At 40.2% G+C, this 18,386-nt stretch overlaps 2 protein-coding genes across 2 annotated transcripts; one reads left to right on the top strand and one right to left on the bottom strand.

Annotated features, from left to right (window-relative positions):
• Positions 1-218: 218 nt before the first annotated feature.
• On the bottom strand, positions 219-4,456 carry LOC107279495 (transposon Tf2-1 polyprotein). Its single transcript, XM_015761299.1, has one exon. It carries the CDS (start codon positions 4,035-4,037, stop codon positions 1,635-1,637), a length of 2,403 nt encoding a protein of 800 aa, XP_015616785.1. The 5' UTR covers positions 4,038-4,456; the 3' UTR covers positions 219-1,634.
• A 5,367-nt stretch (positions 4,457-9,823) lies between these two features.
• Positions 9,824-14,384, top strand: LOC107275428 (ankyrin repeat-containing protein NPR4). The gene is made up of 3 exons (XM_015760709.3): positions 9,824-10,550; positions 10,630-11,162; positions 13,788-14,384. Exons 1-3 carry the CDS (start codon positions 9,824-9,826, stop codon positions 14,382-14,384), a joined length of 1,857 nt encoding a protein of 618 aa, XP_015616195.1.
• Positions 14,385-18,386: the final 4,002 nt, after the last annotated feature.

Below are 18,386 nucleotides of genomic sequence, written 5' to 3'. Positions count from 1 at the left end.
AAAACGCGGTGCCAATTTCCCTTTGGTGTGAAAACGATGAACCCTTCGAAGAGGCGTGACACGAAGGTACACATGATCCTCTTCCTCAAAACTTAGATCCCTGCGGCGATTATCAGCATAACTCTTATGACAAGACTGAGCTATACGCAATCTTTCCTGAATGATCTTTACCTTTTCTTCTGCCTCTCTCAAAATATCGGTCCCGAAAACCTGACGTTCTCCCGTTTGATCCCACAAAAGCGGAGTGCGGCACTTCCGACCATACAGCGCTTCATAAGGAGCCATTTGAAGACTAGCTTGATAACTGTTGTTGTATGAGAATTTTGCGTAAGGCAGATTCTTATCCCAACTTCCACCGAAGTCTAAAGCACGAGCTCTCAACATGTCTTACAAAATCTGATTTACCCTTTCAGTTTGTCGATCTGTCTGCGGATTTTAAGCGGTACTGAAGTTCAGCTTGGAACCCATCTCTTCCTGAAGCTTCTTTCAAAACTTTGAAGTAAACTGGCTACCTCGATCGGATACTATCTTCTTAGGAACACCATGCAAACACACAATCCTTGCCATATACAATTCCGCCAAACGGCTTCCGGAATATGTTGTCCTCACTGGGATGAAATGAGCCACTTCGGTATGTCTGTCGACTATCACCCAAATAGAGTCATGTCCTGATGACGTTCTGGGTAGACCAGTGATGAAATCCATACCGATTTCCTCCCACTTCCATTCTGGTATCTTCAAAAGCTGCAGCAAACCTGCGGGTTTCTGATGTTCTGCCTTGACTCGCTGACAAACATCACACACAGCTACATATTCGGCTATCTCCCGCTTCATACTTGCCCACCCAAATTTTTCCTTGAGGTCTTGGTACATCTTAGTACTACCAGGGTGAATAGAGTATAAGGTGTCATGAGCTTCCCTCAAGATCGCATCTTTTAACTCCTTGTTGTCTGGGATACAGATTCTCTCACCCAACCATACAGTTCCTTGCTCATCTTCCAAGAAACCGATAGCTTTTCCTCTTCTCATATTCTTCTTGATCTCTTGAATATCAGGATCATTAACTTGAGCTTCTCTAACCTGGTCAATGAGAGTGGGCTTCGCTTCTAAGGCTGCAACGAAACCTCTACTGACGATTCCCAAATTCAATCTTTCAAATTCCTTGCATAACTCCAACGGCAACTGTCGTCCTTCCGTAGCATTGCAATAGCCTTTCCTGCTAAGAGCATCTGCTACAACATTGGCCTTTCCTGGGTGATAATGAATTTCTATGTCATAATCCTTAATCAGTTCCAACCATCTCCGCTGCCTCATGTTCAGATCTGGCTAGGTGAAGATATACTTCAAACTCTTGTGATCCGTGTACACATCCGTACGAGTACCAAAGAGGTAGTGACGCCAAATCTTCAACGCATGAACAACTGCGGCTAACTCAAGATCATGAGTAGGGTAGTTCTTCTCATGCAGACGTAACTGACGAGATGCATAGGCAACCACCTTCCCATCTTGCATCAGAACACAACCTTAGATGCGTCGCAGTACACTTGGAAACCCTTCTTTGGATCAGGCAGAATCAAAATAGGTGCTGATATTAAGCGGCTTTTCAATTCTTGAAAACTCTGCTCACACTCTTCTTACCACTTGTACTTCACATCTTTCTGAAGCAGTCGTGTCATGGGCTTAGCAATCTTGGAAAAATTTTCTATAAACCTCCGGTAATAACCTGCAAGACCCAGGAAACTACGGATCTCTGAAACTATCTTCGGTTGTTTCCAGTTGGTTATGGATTCCACATTACTAGGATCAACGGCAACTCCTCCGGCTGAGATGAAGTGACCAAGGAACTTTACTTCGGACAACCAAAATTCACATTTGCTAAACATGGCATACAGTTGATGCTCTCGTAGCTTCTTTAGTGCAAGACGAAGATGTTCTTCATGCTCTTCTTTGGTTCGAGAGTAGATAAGAATGTCATCAATAAAGACTACCACGAACTTGTGCAGGTATTCCATAAACACCTTATTCATCAAGTTCATGAAGAAAGCGGGGGCATTGGTAAGTCCAAAAGACATAACAGTACATTCAAACAACCCATACCGAGTGGTAAAAGCCGTCTTAGGTATATTTTCCTCTTTGATCCTCAACTGATGATACCCTGATCGAAGATCGATCTTGGAGAAAACGGTGGCACCTTTAAGCTGATCAAACAAATCATCAATTTTGGGCAGCGGGTACTTATTCTTGATAGTCACATCATTTAGTACACGATAGTCCACACACATCCTCTGGGTATGATCTTTCTTTTCCACAAAGATGACTGGAGCTCCCCATGGAGACGAACTTGGTCTAATGTAACCTTTTTGAAGCAAATCATCTACTTGCCTCTTGACTTCTGCTAATTCATTGGCTGCCATTCTATACGGTCTCTTATGGATCGGAGTTGTTCCTAGTACCAGATCTATTCTGAATTCAATATCTCTTTTAGGCGGCATGCTGGGTAAATCATCCGGGAACACATCCGGGTAGTCCCATACTATGGGAATCTCTTCCAAAGTTATTTGATTAAAACTTGACCTTGAGGGCTCAGAAGGCAATGCATGAACAGTTACAACTTGACCATCATTGCTGGTGAGAGTTACTTTTCTATTGGTACAATCTATCACACCTTTATATCGGGCTAACCAGTCCATCCCTAGGATGACATCAAGGTCATTGGATTCTAACAAAATAAGGTTGGCCAGAAATGGTACACCTTGAATCTCTATTCTGACAGAAGGGCTACGTTGCGATAAGAGTGCCTGGTTACTCGGGGCACTAACCATCAAAGGACGTCTAAGATCTTCTATCTCCATCCCATGATTTCCCGCAAAACTCATAGATAAAAAGGAATGTGTAGCACCAGAATCAAAAAGCACTGTTGCAGGAACTGAGTTAACAGGGAACGTACCCAAAATCACATCTGGAGCACCTTGAGCTTCTGCAGCAGCCACATGATTGACTCGAGCCTTTGTCGCTGGTGCGGTGGAGTTGTTCTGGGCAGGGACAACCTTCACGCGGCGGGGCTTCGGACACTTGTCGGAGTAATGACCTAGTTCCCCACAGTTAAAGCACACTCCTGGCTTGTTTCCTTGCTCCCTCTTGGCAGGTTGATGCTGAATTAGAGTTGCAACAGGGCGTAGAGCTTGGTTGCGGTTGTTGTTGCCAGCATTATTGTTGAAGAACTGACGTTGCGGATGAACAACAGATGAAGACCCTCCCTGTGACACTGCCTGAGGTCCCATAACAAGACGCGGCCTCTGACTATTCCCCTGCTGAGCTTTGAAGTGAGCAATCCTGCGTTTCTTCTGCTCCATTCGGTTGTACTTGTCCTCCTGGCGAATAGCCTTATCCACCAACTTCTGGAAATCATGATAATCCCCAGTCATTAGTGGGTAAGAAAGCTCATCATTCAACCCTTCTAAGAACTTCTCTTGGCGCTCTTCATCAGTGCGCACATCTTCCAGACGATTGAATTCATGCAGATATTCAGTGACAGAGCGAGATCCCTGAGTGAGCGCACTGAACTCCTTCTTCTTGAGAGACACCACTCCTGATGGTATGTGCGTCTTCCAGAAAGCAGCAATGAACTCAAGCCAAGTGATAGGTTCCGCAGTAGTCCTATTGAGACGGAAGTGATCCCACCACTCAGAAGTAGAGCCATGAAGCTGATGTGAAGCGAAGGAGACTTTTTCTTGATCGGTGCACTGAAGCAGGTCCAACTTCTTTTCTATTGCGTGCAACCAATCACCAGCCTCGACTGGATTGGTAGTGCTAGAAAAAGTGGGCGGCCTTACACGGAGAAATTCTGCTAACTTGTTCTTGGGAGGTGCATGGTTATTTCCCTGGTTCTGCTGGTTCTGGAGTTGCTGCATCATCATGCTCATGAGCTGTGCCTGTTGAGCCAGGACTTGGGCAAGCGTGGGATTCTCCCTATTGTTGTTGTTGTTGTTGTTGTTGTTGTTGTTGGGGCCATTCCCATTACTGCGAGTAAGCACCATCTGGCATAGACAGGAGCACAATAAGAGAAACAAGGGGGAAAATTACTTAGGATAGGGAATTAATTTTTACTAACTTAACTTTTATTGATCTTAACTGAGTTTCATTATTACACTATAACTGAAAGCTCTCACACCACTAACTCACCAACTTCCTAACACTCGAAAGCAAACAAACACATGTATTTACATCCCACCAATGATGTAAACCACATGCAAGACCCACACACACAACTAAACTTAAACAAGCAAACTAACACAACGATCCAAGGCAACGACTTAACAAGGCATTCTAGGTCTTCCAGGCATCGGAGTTGATTGAAGGCTCGTTCGGCTCATCCCCATCATCTTGAGTAGCTCCCCACTCAACCTTGGAATGGGTGCGCTTCGACTCTTCTCCGTCATCATCACTTACGTTGACGACCGGAGGATCCGCTGGGGCTGAGGCAGCTTCTTTTTCCACCACACGAACCTTTGGCGCCAACTGGTAGCGAGGGACAAAAAGAGCTCTCTTCCTTGCGGTAAGACGAACCCTGGCCTTTTGTGGTGGTGCTTCTCCCTTCAATGCGGCTAGTTCCTTCTCCAAACGATCCACCTTGTCCTCCAGCTTGCAAATCTTACCACGATTCCGGTCTTCGCGATCTTGAGCTGCTAACACAATCTCAGTGCGGGACTCATCCATGGCCCACAGCATTTCCACCAAATGCCTTGTGGTAGCATCATTCTCAATTCCTGCAGGTTCAATATAACTGCCACGGCCACTTCCCTGAGGTTGACGAGGATGGTAGCGATACTCAGTGTTGGCCAACTGATCATTGTAGCTTTCGCAGAGCTCTCCTATGGCGATCCTTGCCACCTCCTGACAAGCATGAATGTAGTTTCCCCCTCCAGCCTCGAACATCACCGATGGGATATCTTAACGATTATTGTTCAAGGTGACTCTGACACGACCCTTCTCTTCATCACGATCATGAGGAATCTGGGCATACAAAGGGGTAGTCCCGAATCCTATGAGGAAGGACAAATCCCTTAGTACCAAATAAGTACTCAAGCTTGAAGCACGGCATCTAAAGACAAGTGAAAGGAGGGAGTTAAGACATTTATCCAATTAATAGCACAAGTTTTTGAATTATTTGATTAAAGCTAGAAAATCAAAATAAAAGGTAAATAAATAAAGTAAACCAATCTTTGCAAGATAAGTTGAGACAGTTGAAAACGAGATCATAAATTTTGCACTTTTGAATAACAGGTTTCAAAAGAGATAAAATAAAAGAGAGTTATAAAATCAGCATGCTAAGCTTATTTAATTGCAGCAGGACTAAATAAAACAATGTTATAAAACTTTTGCTGGTAAATGGGCCATTAGTACAGTAATAGATGTACGGTACTAATAACACAGGAAATAATAAATAAATTTTGAATGAGAACAATTAAAGAGACTATAACTGCATGTGCCATTAGTTTGGTTTAATTAAAAGAGAAAGAGAGGAGAATAGTTCTACTTTTCCAATATTTTTAGAGAGCTTCTATGGGTAACCATTTGGAATAACCTAGGGTCAAGGAGGCTTTGATACCAACTTGTCATGCCCGGAATTTCTATCCAAAATTCCAAACGCTTACATGTGTGTAAACCCTCATCCAGGAATCAGCCGAGGCACACAATAACAAATTGATAATAGAGTACAATTATTATTCTAATTAATAAGCAAATAAAATGTCATTACAGAGGTAGATAGTTCCTCACAATTAATAAAGTTCTAAGCTGCGGAAAATAAGATAAACAGCGCAGACGACTCCATTCCACAGGCAACTTGACCAGGGCTACGCCTAATCCTCCACACCATCAGCATCACTGTCGAACTCCTCCTCTGATGAATGATTGCAAGGTGAGTATATGACATACTCAACAAGTCACGCAACAAATATGCAAATGCAAGGGATAACAAAGGATGGCATAATATAGGCTCATTTGCATAAACAACATTTAATAAATATTGCAGAATTTAATAAAACAGTAAAGTATTTAATAAGCAATATTAATCCAACGCTATACAACATATCCTGTTGCATAGGCCCAACCATCCTGAATAACCAAACCCGGCTGCATAGATCTATCTCCAAACCAGGAATATACCATTCCAAACCAGGAGATAAACAAGTCATTATCATCAACATTTATTATAGTGAGAGGTATGAAACTAATCACGAAAGACATTGTTAGACCCGCCCATAACCGCAGGCACGGCTATTCGAATAGTTTTAACTCTGGCCAGAGATGTACCACTGTACCCACAAGACACAACCTCAACATCATGTCAACCATGCGTCGCGATACTTAACAAGTACCCGAATAGAGATTGTGACAATACCCTCTACATAACACAATTCAAAGCAGTGCACCATTCCCGGATCATAATCACCCCCTTGTAAACAAGGCATGGACCCCCCAGCGACCCCTGTGGGCTTATCTCTGCCACTTCACAGTCTGGTGCTCCACAATGAACTATATTATACAGAAAGTAAAGCTGTTGCCCACGCTGGCTTGTGGTTTGCACGGTTAATGTTTCACAACCGAAAATCGTGAACCGGTCCTTAATTGTCATGAGCACGACTATCAAAACCATGTGCTCACAACCCACCATTATCAGGTTTTAATTGGCACATTAATTAATTAACCAATCACGATCAACCATCGTGAGCTATCATTAAGCCATCATTATATAGTAGTGAATCATAAGTATCCCCTTTATATGAGCTAGTGTCTCTAAGCAGGGCTAAGCATCCTATTCACTTTAGCAAAAACCATATAATGTTCTAGCTAATGAAATTACTAACCAGGTGACAAAGAATAGGGAATCAAATAGCAAAAGGGCTATAACAAGGCAATAGGTTATTTCCACCCAATGACATTCAAAAATAAATGCAATAGTTGAATAGAAACAATAGCTTTAAACGGGATCAACATGCTCAAAGGGTTGTTTGGGCGACGGCGGGCTAAGGCGAGGGTGGCGGCGGAGAGAGGAGGTCCCGGGGGTCCTTAAATAGGGGCTAGCGAGCGGCGACGAAGGCCCACGGCGGCCGGCGACGGGAAGGAAAGATTAGGGTTCGGGAGAGAGAGAGGAATCCGATTCGAGATCGAACCCGGCACTTTCCAAACGATATTAGCCGATGATTGCAAAAGAGAAAAGATAGAGGAGATCGAGAAGATCGTTTCCCACAATCAAATTGACCGGAGATGGAAAGGAGCGACGGAATTAGGAAGGACGGCGGTGGCGGCTCGGGCGGCTAGGGCGCGACTGGGCGGCGAGAGGAAGACGACGAGTCTGACAGGTGGGCCCCACCTGTCAGCGGGAGGGAGAGCGCGTGCCCAGCGGCTGTGCTCGGCTGTGGGCCGACCTGGGCCGAAGAGAGAGAGAGAGAGGATTTTGGGCCCATTTTTGGCCCAAAGCCAAAAGGGCATTTTTAAAACCTTTTCCAATTTAAAGTATTCATGAAATGCAATTCCATTTATTAAAAATACTTCCTTGGCTCGAATAAATCTAAGAAAAATCTAGGAACTATAGAATTAAGTAAAGTATTTAATAAAATTTTATCTAGCCCACTTTTATAATGGAATTTATTATTTAAAATTAGATCTTTTCTTCTAGGCTTTTGAAATTATTTCTAATAATTTCAATTAAACAACAATTTATACTTTTGGGATTTTTAGGGTGTGACACAGCTCAACACTTCGTCGCGTACTGTAGCCTGGTTCGGAACTTGCTTGCTTGGGATCTCTCCATGATGTGACCAGTTTGTGTAGCGATCAACAAATCCATGCGTCACCAAGTGTTGCTCGATTACAGATGGATCGTTCCAACTTTTCTGTTTTTGCAATGCACGCATGGACATCTAATATCTTTGGTCTTCTTAGATGCAGCATTCTTCTTAGCTATTTTCATGAATATGTCGACTCCTTCAATGTACGACGCACGATATCTCTCTTTATTCATCCATGCCCTGTCCGCCATCTATGCATTAATTAATTAATTGTGGAAAAAATAATATAAATTTAGTTAGTTTAAATATTTTGAACAAGATAATTAAAGCTAGCCAAAAATCTGCATATATAAAACATACATCCCTCGGACGAATTACCAAATATTTTTCAAACGCCATGAAAAATCGATTTTCTTATCAACGTGATTATCAAAACGTACTGTCACGAGTTTGTGCTAATAAATACTACTGTCCCTGCATAGATAAAAATGTGGTTAGCATTTGTATAGTTAATTGTACTAGCACGTATTTACTGACCGATGTGACGGTGATAGAGAGCTAAGTGAACAAATTCGTTAAACTAAAATATGTCACTTTCAGTATTCCGAATTAGATTAATTTTTTATGGGACATAGTACTAGTTACTACCATTATTTCACCTTCTTATGTAACTCACCGTTGAATGCATCCATTTTACTTTTAATTCTCTATTTTTCCTCTTTTTTTGGATTGAAAAGACCTTTGATCTGTTTGTCTCGAGCAGACAATTCACGCCTACCAGCTTTTTCTCGTGAGGTTTCGTCTTTTTTTCTTCCCATTCTGAAAAGGGCTCTTTTGCGGTAGAGGTAGGATCTTACAAATCGTATCTTAGTATAAATTTGATGTCGACTAACTTCTAAAACTTAACATGCAAGTGCGCCACATCATCATCCACTATCAAGTATTTTAAATTACATATAAATGTGTCATGTCATTAATAAATAGCAATTATTATCTAGAGTATTTTAAATATCATGTAAACATGACATATTATTTACAATTTTGTTGTATTTTTAGAACTCAATATGCAAGCAATGCCAAATCATTACGTCCAAATTATTTAAACATATACATCTACCATTTTTATTTATAATGTATAATATGCATTCATCCACAAATCACGCAACAAAGCACGTGGTATCAACTAGTAAATCTATATACTTTCCACCCCTCATTAATAAATGAGAGCAGAACGGGAAAGCATTAGTGCCCATAATTATTCTTTATAAATTTTAATAAATCACTAAAGGAATATGCAATAAAAATATCTTTTCGAAATTCTCCACTGTTTTAAAATCACAAATTGCAGATACAAGAATTTCAAAATATTAATTTGAACTTTCCATAAGCATTTAAAGGCATATAGTCTGAATATACATATTGAGCAATTATATTATCATTGATGAGGTATATACATATGATTTTGAAAATTAAAATTACCTTTTTCACATAGTTACTTGAATTTTAAAAAAATGGCAAAGCTATACAATTTTTTTTCCAAATCTATTAATAATTTAAAGTTTTTAAATGAAACATCCATTACAAACTGAAACTTTTTAGTTCAAATTATAAGATGGAAACTGATATTTTAATTCAAAATTGGACCATGATATTTTGTATTTTATACTATTATTATGACTGGTTGGAAATTGATATTTTAATTCAAAATTGGACCATGATATTTTGTGTTTTATATGAATTTTAAAATAAAACTAAGGAAACTATACAATGGAATTTAATAAATAGAAATAGATGATATTTTACCAAATTCGGTAAGATCAAAATTAATTAGCCCTTGAGTCAATGGGCAATGAACTTTTTTTTCACAATAACTTGATGCCGCCTAAAAATATATATACTGTCATCCTAGTAATTTCTTTACATGATCAAATATATCTTTGTTGGTGATTAATTAAGAAAAGGCTTCATAACTCATCCGATTGAGCTCGTACTTTGTCCAAAATATTGAAGGAAAAACAAGATAGACGGAAATGGGAGCAAGAACTAATGGCACTCTCCCACGAACTAATGGCAGTACTCTCCCACAAGAACCACAGACCAACATGAGTCATGACATTGGTCTATCTGAAGAATCAGGGAGCGAAACTGAAGAATATGACAGTGACACTAGCCTATCAGAGAAAGCAGAAGAGAGGATCGACAGACGGCTCCTATTAGCAGCCAGATCCGGTGATTGCACGGCAATGAGGGACATGGCTGCGAGTGATCCAGACGTGCTGCTCCGAACGACTAACCATGGCAGCAACTGCCTGCACATATCTTCCATCCATGGTCACCTAGAATTTTGCAACGATGTGGTCAGGCTCAAGCAGCCTCTCCTCGCCGCCGTCAACTCATACGGGGAGACGCCACTGCTCGCCGCCGTGGCAGCTGGGCATGCTGCTCTGGCTTCTGAACTGCTTAGACACTGCCGTGAATTGGGCTTCCGCGATGCAGTTCTGAAGCAGGACAGCGTCGGATGCAATGCACTGCACCATGCCATTCGCGGCGGCCACGATGACCTTGCGCTGGAGCTGATAGCTGCAGAGCCGGCACTGTCACGAGCCGTGAACAAGAACAACGAGTCGCCCATGTTCATCGCTGCGATGAGAAACTCCGCCGACATATTCGACAGGTTGCTGGCTATCCCGTATTCCTCTCATTCTGGGTGTGCAGGTGATCATGCTCTGCATGCTGCTGCGAGAAATGGGAATTCAGGTGAGAAATCTTCTCGCTGTTTTCATTCTTCTGTGATTGTTGTCGCCATGGCTGACATCTTGAAACCTGCTTTTTTCAGATATTGCTAAAAGGGTTATGGAGACGCGTCCATGGCTGGCCAAACTGCCAAACAGATACGGGTCAACTCCCATGCACCATGCGCTGCTTAGTGACCGTGTTGGCGTGCTACGAGTGTTGCTGGAACATGATTCTTCTTTAGGATACGTCGTAGCAGGCACAGAAGACGTTCCCCTCCTTGTTTCTGCCGCATTCCAAGGTCGTATCGGCATTGCTCGAGAGATTCTAAGCTATTGTCCAGATGCTCCCTTTCGCAGTAAGAATGGTTGGACATGCCTGAGTGCCGCTGTGCACGCAGACCGGCTTGAATTTGTCGAATTCGTCTTGGGGACACCAGAACTACAGAAACTGGTTAGCATGCGAGACAATCAAGGGAGAACTGCTCTGCATTATGCTGTCATGAAGTGTAATCCAAAAATAGTTGCCGCTTTGTTGTCGCATGGAGGCGCTGATGTCACGATGCTTGATAACTCCAGTAGTCCACCAAGCTGGAAATTATGGGGACTCGGGGATCACACTAAGACTTTGAACTGGGTATGTTATAGCCTCTCTCAAGTACTTTTTTTTCCTTAATATTACATCTGCTTATAATATTATAAATCATTTTGATTTTGGTCAAAGTCAAACTACTACAAATTTAACCAACTTTATACACAAACATACTAATATATACACAGTGGCGAAACTGAACAGATTGGAGGGGGGTGCACCACCTCAATATACACAGTGGCGAAGCTTAATAGATTGGAGGGGGGTGCACCACCTCAACCGTACATGTAGTGGCACACGGAATTTTTAAGGCATGCTATACAAGATAACGATAGACTATCAACTATAAAACATCATACTAAATGATGGCTAAGTATATGATAAAGATGTGATTAGAAATTCCTACTTTAAAATGTAAAGTGGGGCACAATAAAAAAGATGCTCAAGATTGTAAGGCACATTGAACCAATGTATTTGAGAGGATACGAAACAAAAGATTGAAAAGATATGTAAAACGAGGTGAGTTATTAACATATGATTAACTGAATATTAATTATTTCAAAATGAAAATAGATTAATATGAATTTTAAAGCAGTTACATACATACATACATACATACATACATACATACATACATACATACATACATACATACATACATACATACATACATACATACATACATATATATATATATATATATATATATATATATATATATATATATATATATAAACACACCGTTTATCATTTGGAGAGCATGCGTATGAAAAACAAAGGACTTTTGTCTCCCCTACGCTTCAACTAACGCACCTAGACTAGTTAAGTGGGAGTAATATATATTGGTGTGTGATAAAATTTAAAAGTCAAGGAGCTAGTGCCATAACTCTTCAAATTAAAATATTAATACTTAGCTGTGTTTAGTTCACGCTAAAATTGAAAGTTTAGTTGAAATTGGAACGGTGTGACGAAAAAGTTGGAAGTTTATGTGTGTAAGAAAGTTTTGATGTGATGGAAAAGTTAGAAGTTTGAAGAAATATTTTGGAACTGAACACGGGTTAGGATCGATCTGGAATACTACTCCACTTTCCTAAATCCCAGCGCAACAGTATAATTATTTAAATCCTAGAAGACTATCTAGAAACATTAAAATAATAAATAAATTGAATTCTATATTTAAACTTTAAGGTTTGATGTGAATAAATCAAACAAATTAAAAAAATAAGATCAGGAAGTTATATGCCCTTGCCTATATCCAATCAACATAAGCATATACTGGCGATAGACATGATCAGTAAAACGAAAAAACAAAATAACAAAGCAGTAGGCTCGTACGACAAGTGGCCTTGTGGCCGTGCGCTTGTTGTGCCACGCTCTGGCCAGTCGTTGGGGGTGCACGAAACTGAGCTAAGGGGGGTGCACATGTAGCAAAAACAGGGCATCAGCACTAAAAACAGAAATACAGAGGGTTCCTTTGCACCCCGCGAGGCTGTGTAGCTTTGCCCCTATACAATACCAAATTAGTTTAACTTAATTTATAATTGAATATATTTTTATAGTATATTTGTCATATGTTAAATATATTACTACTTTTTACTATAAACTCAAACTTAAAAACAGTTTGACTTTGACTAAAGTCAAAACGTCTAATAATCTGAAACGAAGGGAGTACATGCTTAATTTGAATCATTAAAAACTTTGATCACATATAAAAGCTAAATTATGAGGATTTGACATAAAAGAATCGTTGTACTCGTTCAACATGAAGAATAGTAACATGTCATCGCCACATTGTAAGAAATTTATGTTACCAACCACTTCACTGTTTCAAGAGTTACCAGATAATATAATGTTCGTTTGTGGCACCTTGATGTTATATTTAGAAATTAAGGCATAGCAAATGAACACTCTCAAGTGTGGCATAGATTCTCAAGGACCATAAATTTCACAAAACTACTAATATGTGGCTGGAACTTTCATTTTGCTACAAATTTAACTAGGTATGTTTCACAACATTGAAAAATAGCAAATAATTTCATAAAAAAAAGGTGGCAACTTAACCCCACCCCCCACAGCTACCCACTCATCTCCTTGATGAAGGTGTCATCTCAGGTTTTAAATGAAAATCTAGTCATGTTTTTGCGTGACTGTGACATAAGAGGATCAGACATTTCTTAAGGCGTTTTATGGAATTGGTGCATAATGCTCTATGTGTTTTGTCGTGGTTATGTATGGGTGAGTTGATGCTAGGCAACATGATATGCTCATGTTTGCCTTAGTTTATCTGCATGCGGACAATCTTCGTAAGATCACATGCAGATTCTTGCTTAGCCTCTTCACGCTGTATTTTTCAAGCGTATGCTTGCATTTATCCGTGAGGGTACTGTACCTGCATGCAAAGATTAGCGGATCTGTATGTCTTTTGCTTTTTAGGGGAAACTGTATGTCTAATTGATGCATCGACTAACATCAATATATCAAACTTGGCACCCTATTCTCTCCATATCGATTACTTTATTCTAGAACTGCATGCTCATAATAGAATTGGTTTAGTTGTTGTCATATCTATAACTAATAACAAATTTAGCATTATTATGCATATCAATTTTTGGTTCAATAATTATTGATAAATTGATCTTAGTTGCTTTTATTATTTGAATTTCTTTGCAGAATGAAGTGGCCATGCTTATGATGGAAGCTGATCCCCGAAATGCAACCTCTCTGCATTACCTTGCTATGGACGCAAAGATAAAAGTAACTAATGATTCGAGGACGAAAGCAATGTTTCCAACTCTGACAAACACAAGGAGCACTTCATTAGTGGCTATCATCATAGCGGCAATTACATTCGTCGCTGCTTTCACCTTACCTGGAGGATACAATACTGATGTTGGAAGCAGACACCCCATTATGGCAAAAAAGTTTTCACTTCAGGCTTTCTTGATCTCAGATACCTTAGCAATGTGTTCCTCATTTGTTGTCGCATTCATATGCATCATAGCAAAGTGGGAGGATCTTCGGTTCTTGCTTTATTACAGGTCTATTACTATGAAGCTAATGTGGTTTTCATACATGGCAACCATTATAGCATTTGCAACTGGTTTGTACACAGTTTTACCTTCTCATCTTCAATGGTTGGCTATAGCGATTTGTTTTGTGCCAGCTTTACTGCCCATCCTTACCAAGCTGCTAGGTGATTGGCCTATCTTGAAGCTCAAATTTCGGCTAGGTAAAATCTATAAGTCAGGCTTCATTGACATGGTGTGACTTCAATGATTATCCTTGTTTCCATTGTACCTTGCAAAATTAATATATTAAATTTAGATACTAATATTTATTTTGGCCTGCTACATTGTTAATGTTAGTTGTGGAATATGTCAAAATTCTAGCATGTACCCTCATGCTCCGGATATGGCATTTGTAAAATCGTGAGCAAACTACGCTTATGAATTAATGAATAAAATATTATTCTTGTTGTTTGAATTACCTATTAGTTATATTGCGTCCAACGAGTGTCTAACTATTTGTCAATTTTTTTGGTATCGGATAATACATATGGGCTAATATGATCAAATGATGATAAGCACATGTATTGTTTTATGATTATGTTTCATAGATCATATATAGAGTTTCAAATCAACAACGGTGTCCACAATATATGCCATGAGGGGGTCTTAAGTCTCTAGAGTGGATATTATACACTATAGAAGTAGTCCTTATAAGTAACCTTATTATGAGCTAGCATTATGTATAAAGACCGTACGAAATAAAAAATTATCTCTGTTCTCTCCCCTGCTATTGCCTCCTCCCTCCTGCTCCTCTCCCCTTGGTGAGACCCACCTTATTTCCTACTATCATATTCATATACATTGTGTAGGGTTTGCTACAACTAATACCACATGTTGTGGGACCCATCTATATAGATCACTTGGTGTTTGTATATTGTTGGTGCCCTAAGAGCATTTCCAACAGATGTACAAAATTAGAACCCCAAAAATTCTCTATTGGGAACAGCCAAAAAGGAATTTGGCGTAAAATGCACCCCCTTCTTCAAGAGGTGCCTAAAATGTTGGTTCCCAAAATTTTAAAATTTGCCACATCATCATTAGTGGGTCCTTCTCAACTAATTTTATAACAACCAGTGATTGATTGAGTCGTCTCCATACTGTTGCTGCATGCATGCACTTCGCCAGTCCCGTCGTTGGCCGTCCATGCCTTGTGGCATGAGGTGCCATGCAAATCTTTTCCAAGATCGCAACACGCGAGGGGACTAGGCCTGGTCAATCGCGAGATTGCGACTAATCCTAGTCGTGCACGAAATCACGACTGATACGGTTCGCAAGGCTATATGAGACGCATCGATATGATAACGAACGAAGGATACAGTGCTGCAGACGCACACAGAGCTGTTCCTCTGTCAGAGCCGGCGGCGTTAGCTTTTCGGTAAGCCAGGCAACGGCTGCAAGCAGCAACGAGCGAGCAGCAACTATAGGTGACAAGCACAAGCACTTGTACGGTGCGTATAAACCATACTAGTACGGTGCGTATAAAGTTTAACATTGATAAACTTAGTGCTTTGTAGTCTTCCCCAATATATGATGCCTTTCTTAGCAATACCAAGGGGTTTACTTAAGAAACTTGATTATTCCGCTCTAAATTCTATTGGCAGTGTGATGATGAAAAGAAAAAGAACCGTTTGACGAAGTGGAGTATTATGTGCCAACCCAAAGAATGAGTTTAGGAATTAATGATATAGATATGAAAAACACCACCCTTCTTAGCAAATGGTTATTTAAGCTACTCACGACTGATGGTGTGTATGGCAACAATTGATTCGTAATTAACAAGTACTTGGGCTCAAAACCTGTGTCACAAGTCGAGTAGAAAGCTAGGGACTCACTTTTTGGCAAATTCATTATGAGAAATGGTGCGCAAATCAGGTTTTGGGAAGAAGTGGTTGGGAGAAGCACCATTGTGAGAACAATATTGTTGTCGAAATGACAATAGCTTCACGTCAAAAGACGTGGTTCTCTCGGTGGAATTATTGAATAGTAAAACAATGTATTAATTGTTGAAATTTTTTGGGATCCCCCATTACATGCCCCTAGGGGCCATTTATAGTCTTAGTACAGACTCATACCCCTCTAGGGTTTAGTATGTACTGGGGAATTTACATTGATACCCTTATGATAGGGATATTAGTGAGGGCATATAGTGTCCATCCTAGCTACGTGCCCTTAGTCGGGCTTCACAGCCCGGCCTATCAATGGTGAATGACCTTCTTCGGCCGTGCCGCCCTTTAGGCATCTTTGGCGAAGACCACCCTTATTCAGGCGAACCTCACCTTCTTCACCTCGTGGATTCGCACGAAGTGAAGATCCGACGATGAGTCACGTAGGATTGGTGGTGAACTCTCTAGACTTCGCCCTCCGGCTTCGCCTGTGTGCTTCGCCCAAGGCAAACCCCTCGAATTCCAGCTATCGCCCCGCGTATGCAATTGCCTTGATGGTTTCAGCAGGTTTGGTCGAAGGCCCTCATAACATGCCTCCAACAAATATCCTTACATATACAATATAGTTAGGAATAAACATGATACTGTAGGAAAAGTGCTACAAAACTACCTTCCGAATGTATCTTGGCGAAGGGATCTTATTGAGCCAAAATTAGTGACATGGAATAACCTTCTTTCACGAATCGCTAACCTAATGCTTACTCAGAATTCACATTATCTTGCCTTGGTACATTCGGATGTGCCCCAGCATAAACAATGTAATTTGGAAATTAAAAAATACCACTTAAAGTCAAGATTTTCCTATGGTATTTGCGTCGTGGAGTAGTTTTGACAAAGGATAACCTGACCAAGCACAATTGGCAATGAAGTAAGAATTGTTGCTTTTACCACAAAGATGAGATAATATTACATTTGTTTTATGAGTGCAGATTTGCCCCTTCTGTGTGGTGCACTATTCAAGTGGGTATGGGGCTTTTCCCGCCTCGTGGTGTATCCAATATGGTTGGTAATTGGCTACGGGAAATTAGGAAAGACTTGAAGTCGCTTATCCTGTTAGGGGTAGCCACTATTTGTTGGTCATTATGGTTTTGCAGGAATTATATTGTGTTTGACAAAAGAAAATTCTCTTCTCTTTTATTGGTTATTTTTTAACTATCCACTTCCTTTGTACCTGGGCTATCCTTCAGAAGTCTGGTTCATGGGGATTTGGTTGCAGCGGTGTGTCAACACTTGGAGCAGATTAGGGAGTTCTTTTTACCAGGAACATGGGTAGCGGTCTAGCTTGAAGATTGGTGCTCTCTAGATTTTCTTTTTTTTTCTTTACTTGTTTCAAACTATTTTATGGGTGTGTGTGTTTTGGTTGTGTGTATCCTAGTTATGCAGAGACCGGGAGTTTTCTTAGTATGGTTTTATCAACTTGATTTACCAATCTGAGATTAATAAAAGCTTTCTTTATCATTAAAAAAAAGTAGTAGCACTAAGTAATCTTGGCTTTTTTTTCATTCATCTAAGGCCTTGTTTAGTTCCTAATTTTTTTTCCCAAAAACATCACATCAAATCTTTGGACACAAGTATGGAGCATTAAATATAGATTAAAAGAAAAACTAATTGCACAGTTTGCATGAAAATCGCGAGATAAATCTTTTGAGCCTAATTAGTCCATGATTAGCCATAAGTGCTACAGTAACTCACATGTTCTAATGGCGGATTAATTAGGCTTAATAAATTCGTCTCCCGGTTTCCAGGCGAGTTATGAAATTAGTTTTTTCATTCGTGTTTGAAAACCCCTTCCGACATCAGGTAAAACATATGATGTGACATCCAAAAATTTTCTTTTCGCGAACTAAACACAGCCTAAGGATGTAACAACAAAGAGTGCTGAGCCGCTGACAAAGAAAACCTTGACAAGTTGACTTTAGCACGCTGATCGAAACATGCTTCCATGCATGTTGATTGCTCAAAACAAAAGTGTGACCAACTTAAAAATGTGGGCCTCATTTGTCAATGAGAGCAATGGCTGTTAGAGTTATAGATAATCCTGCTGTTTTTACCTCAATTTGTCAGTACTGTAGCGCATCTAGCGTTTTTTCAGTTTTTCAGTTTTTCTGTTAGAGTTCCTCTTTTCCCATTTTAGTGGAGCCGATGCCTCCCTGCTTATATGCATTATGGAGCTAAGACTCTGTCAGAAGCTCAAATATACGTGATGGCCCATATGCAAGAAATCAAATGAATAAGAAAAGAAGAGGAAATTAGATTGG

The sequence above is a fragment of the Oryza sativa genome, chromosome 11 (assembly GCF_034140825.1).
Source record: "Oryza sativa Japonica Group chromosome 11, ASM3414082v1".
Lineage (NCBI taxonomy): Eukaryota > Viridiplantae > Streptophyta > Magnoliopsida > Poales > Poaceae > Oryza > Oryza sativa.
The sequence above is the reverse complement of the archived record's forward strand: the minus strand, read 5'-3'. Positions and strand labels throughout refer to the sequence as shown.

Excerpts from the sequence above, each read along its gene's own strand:
- LOC107279495 (XM_015761299.1), bottom strand. The coding sequence starts at position 4,037 with ATGGTGCTTACTCGCAGTAATGGGAATGGCCCCAACAACAACAACAAC.
- LOC107275428 (XM_015760709.3), top strand. The coding sequence starts at position 9,824 with ATGGGAGCAAGAACTAATGGCACTCTCCCACGAACTAATGGCAGTACT. Across the intron at positions 10,551-10,629 it reads TGCGAGAAATGGGAATTCAG|ATATTGCTAAAAGGGTTATG; the intron begins GTGAGAAATCTT and ends TGCTTTTTTCAG. Across the intron at positions 11,163-13,787 it reads ACACTAAGACTTTGAACTGG|AATGAAGTGGCCATGCTTAT; the intron begins GTATGTTATAGC and ends ATTTCTTTGCAG.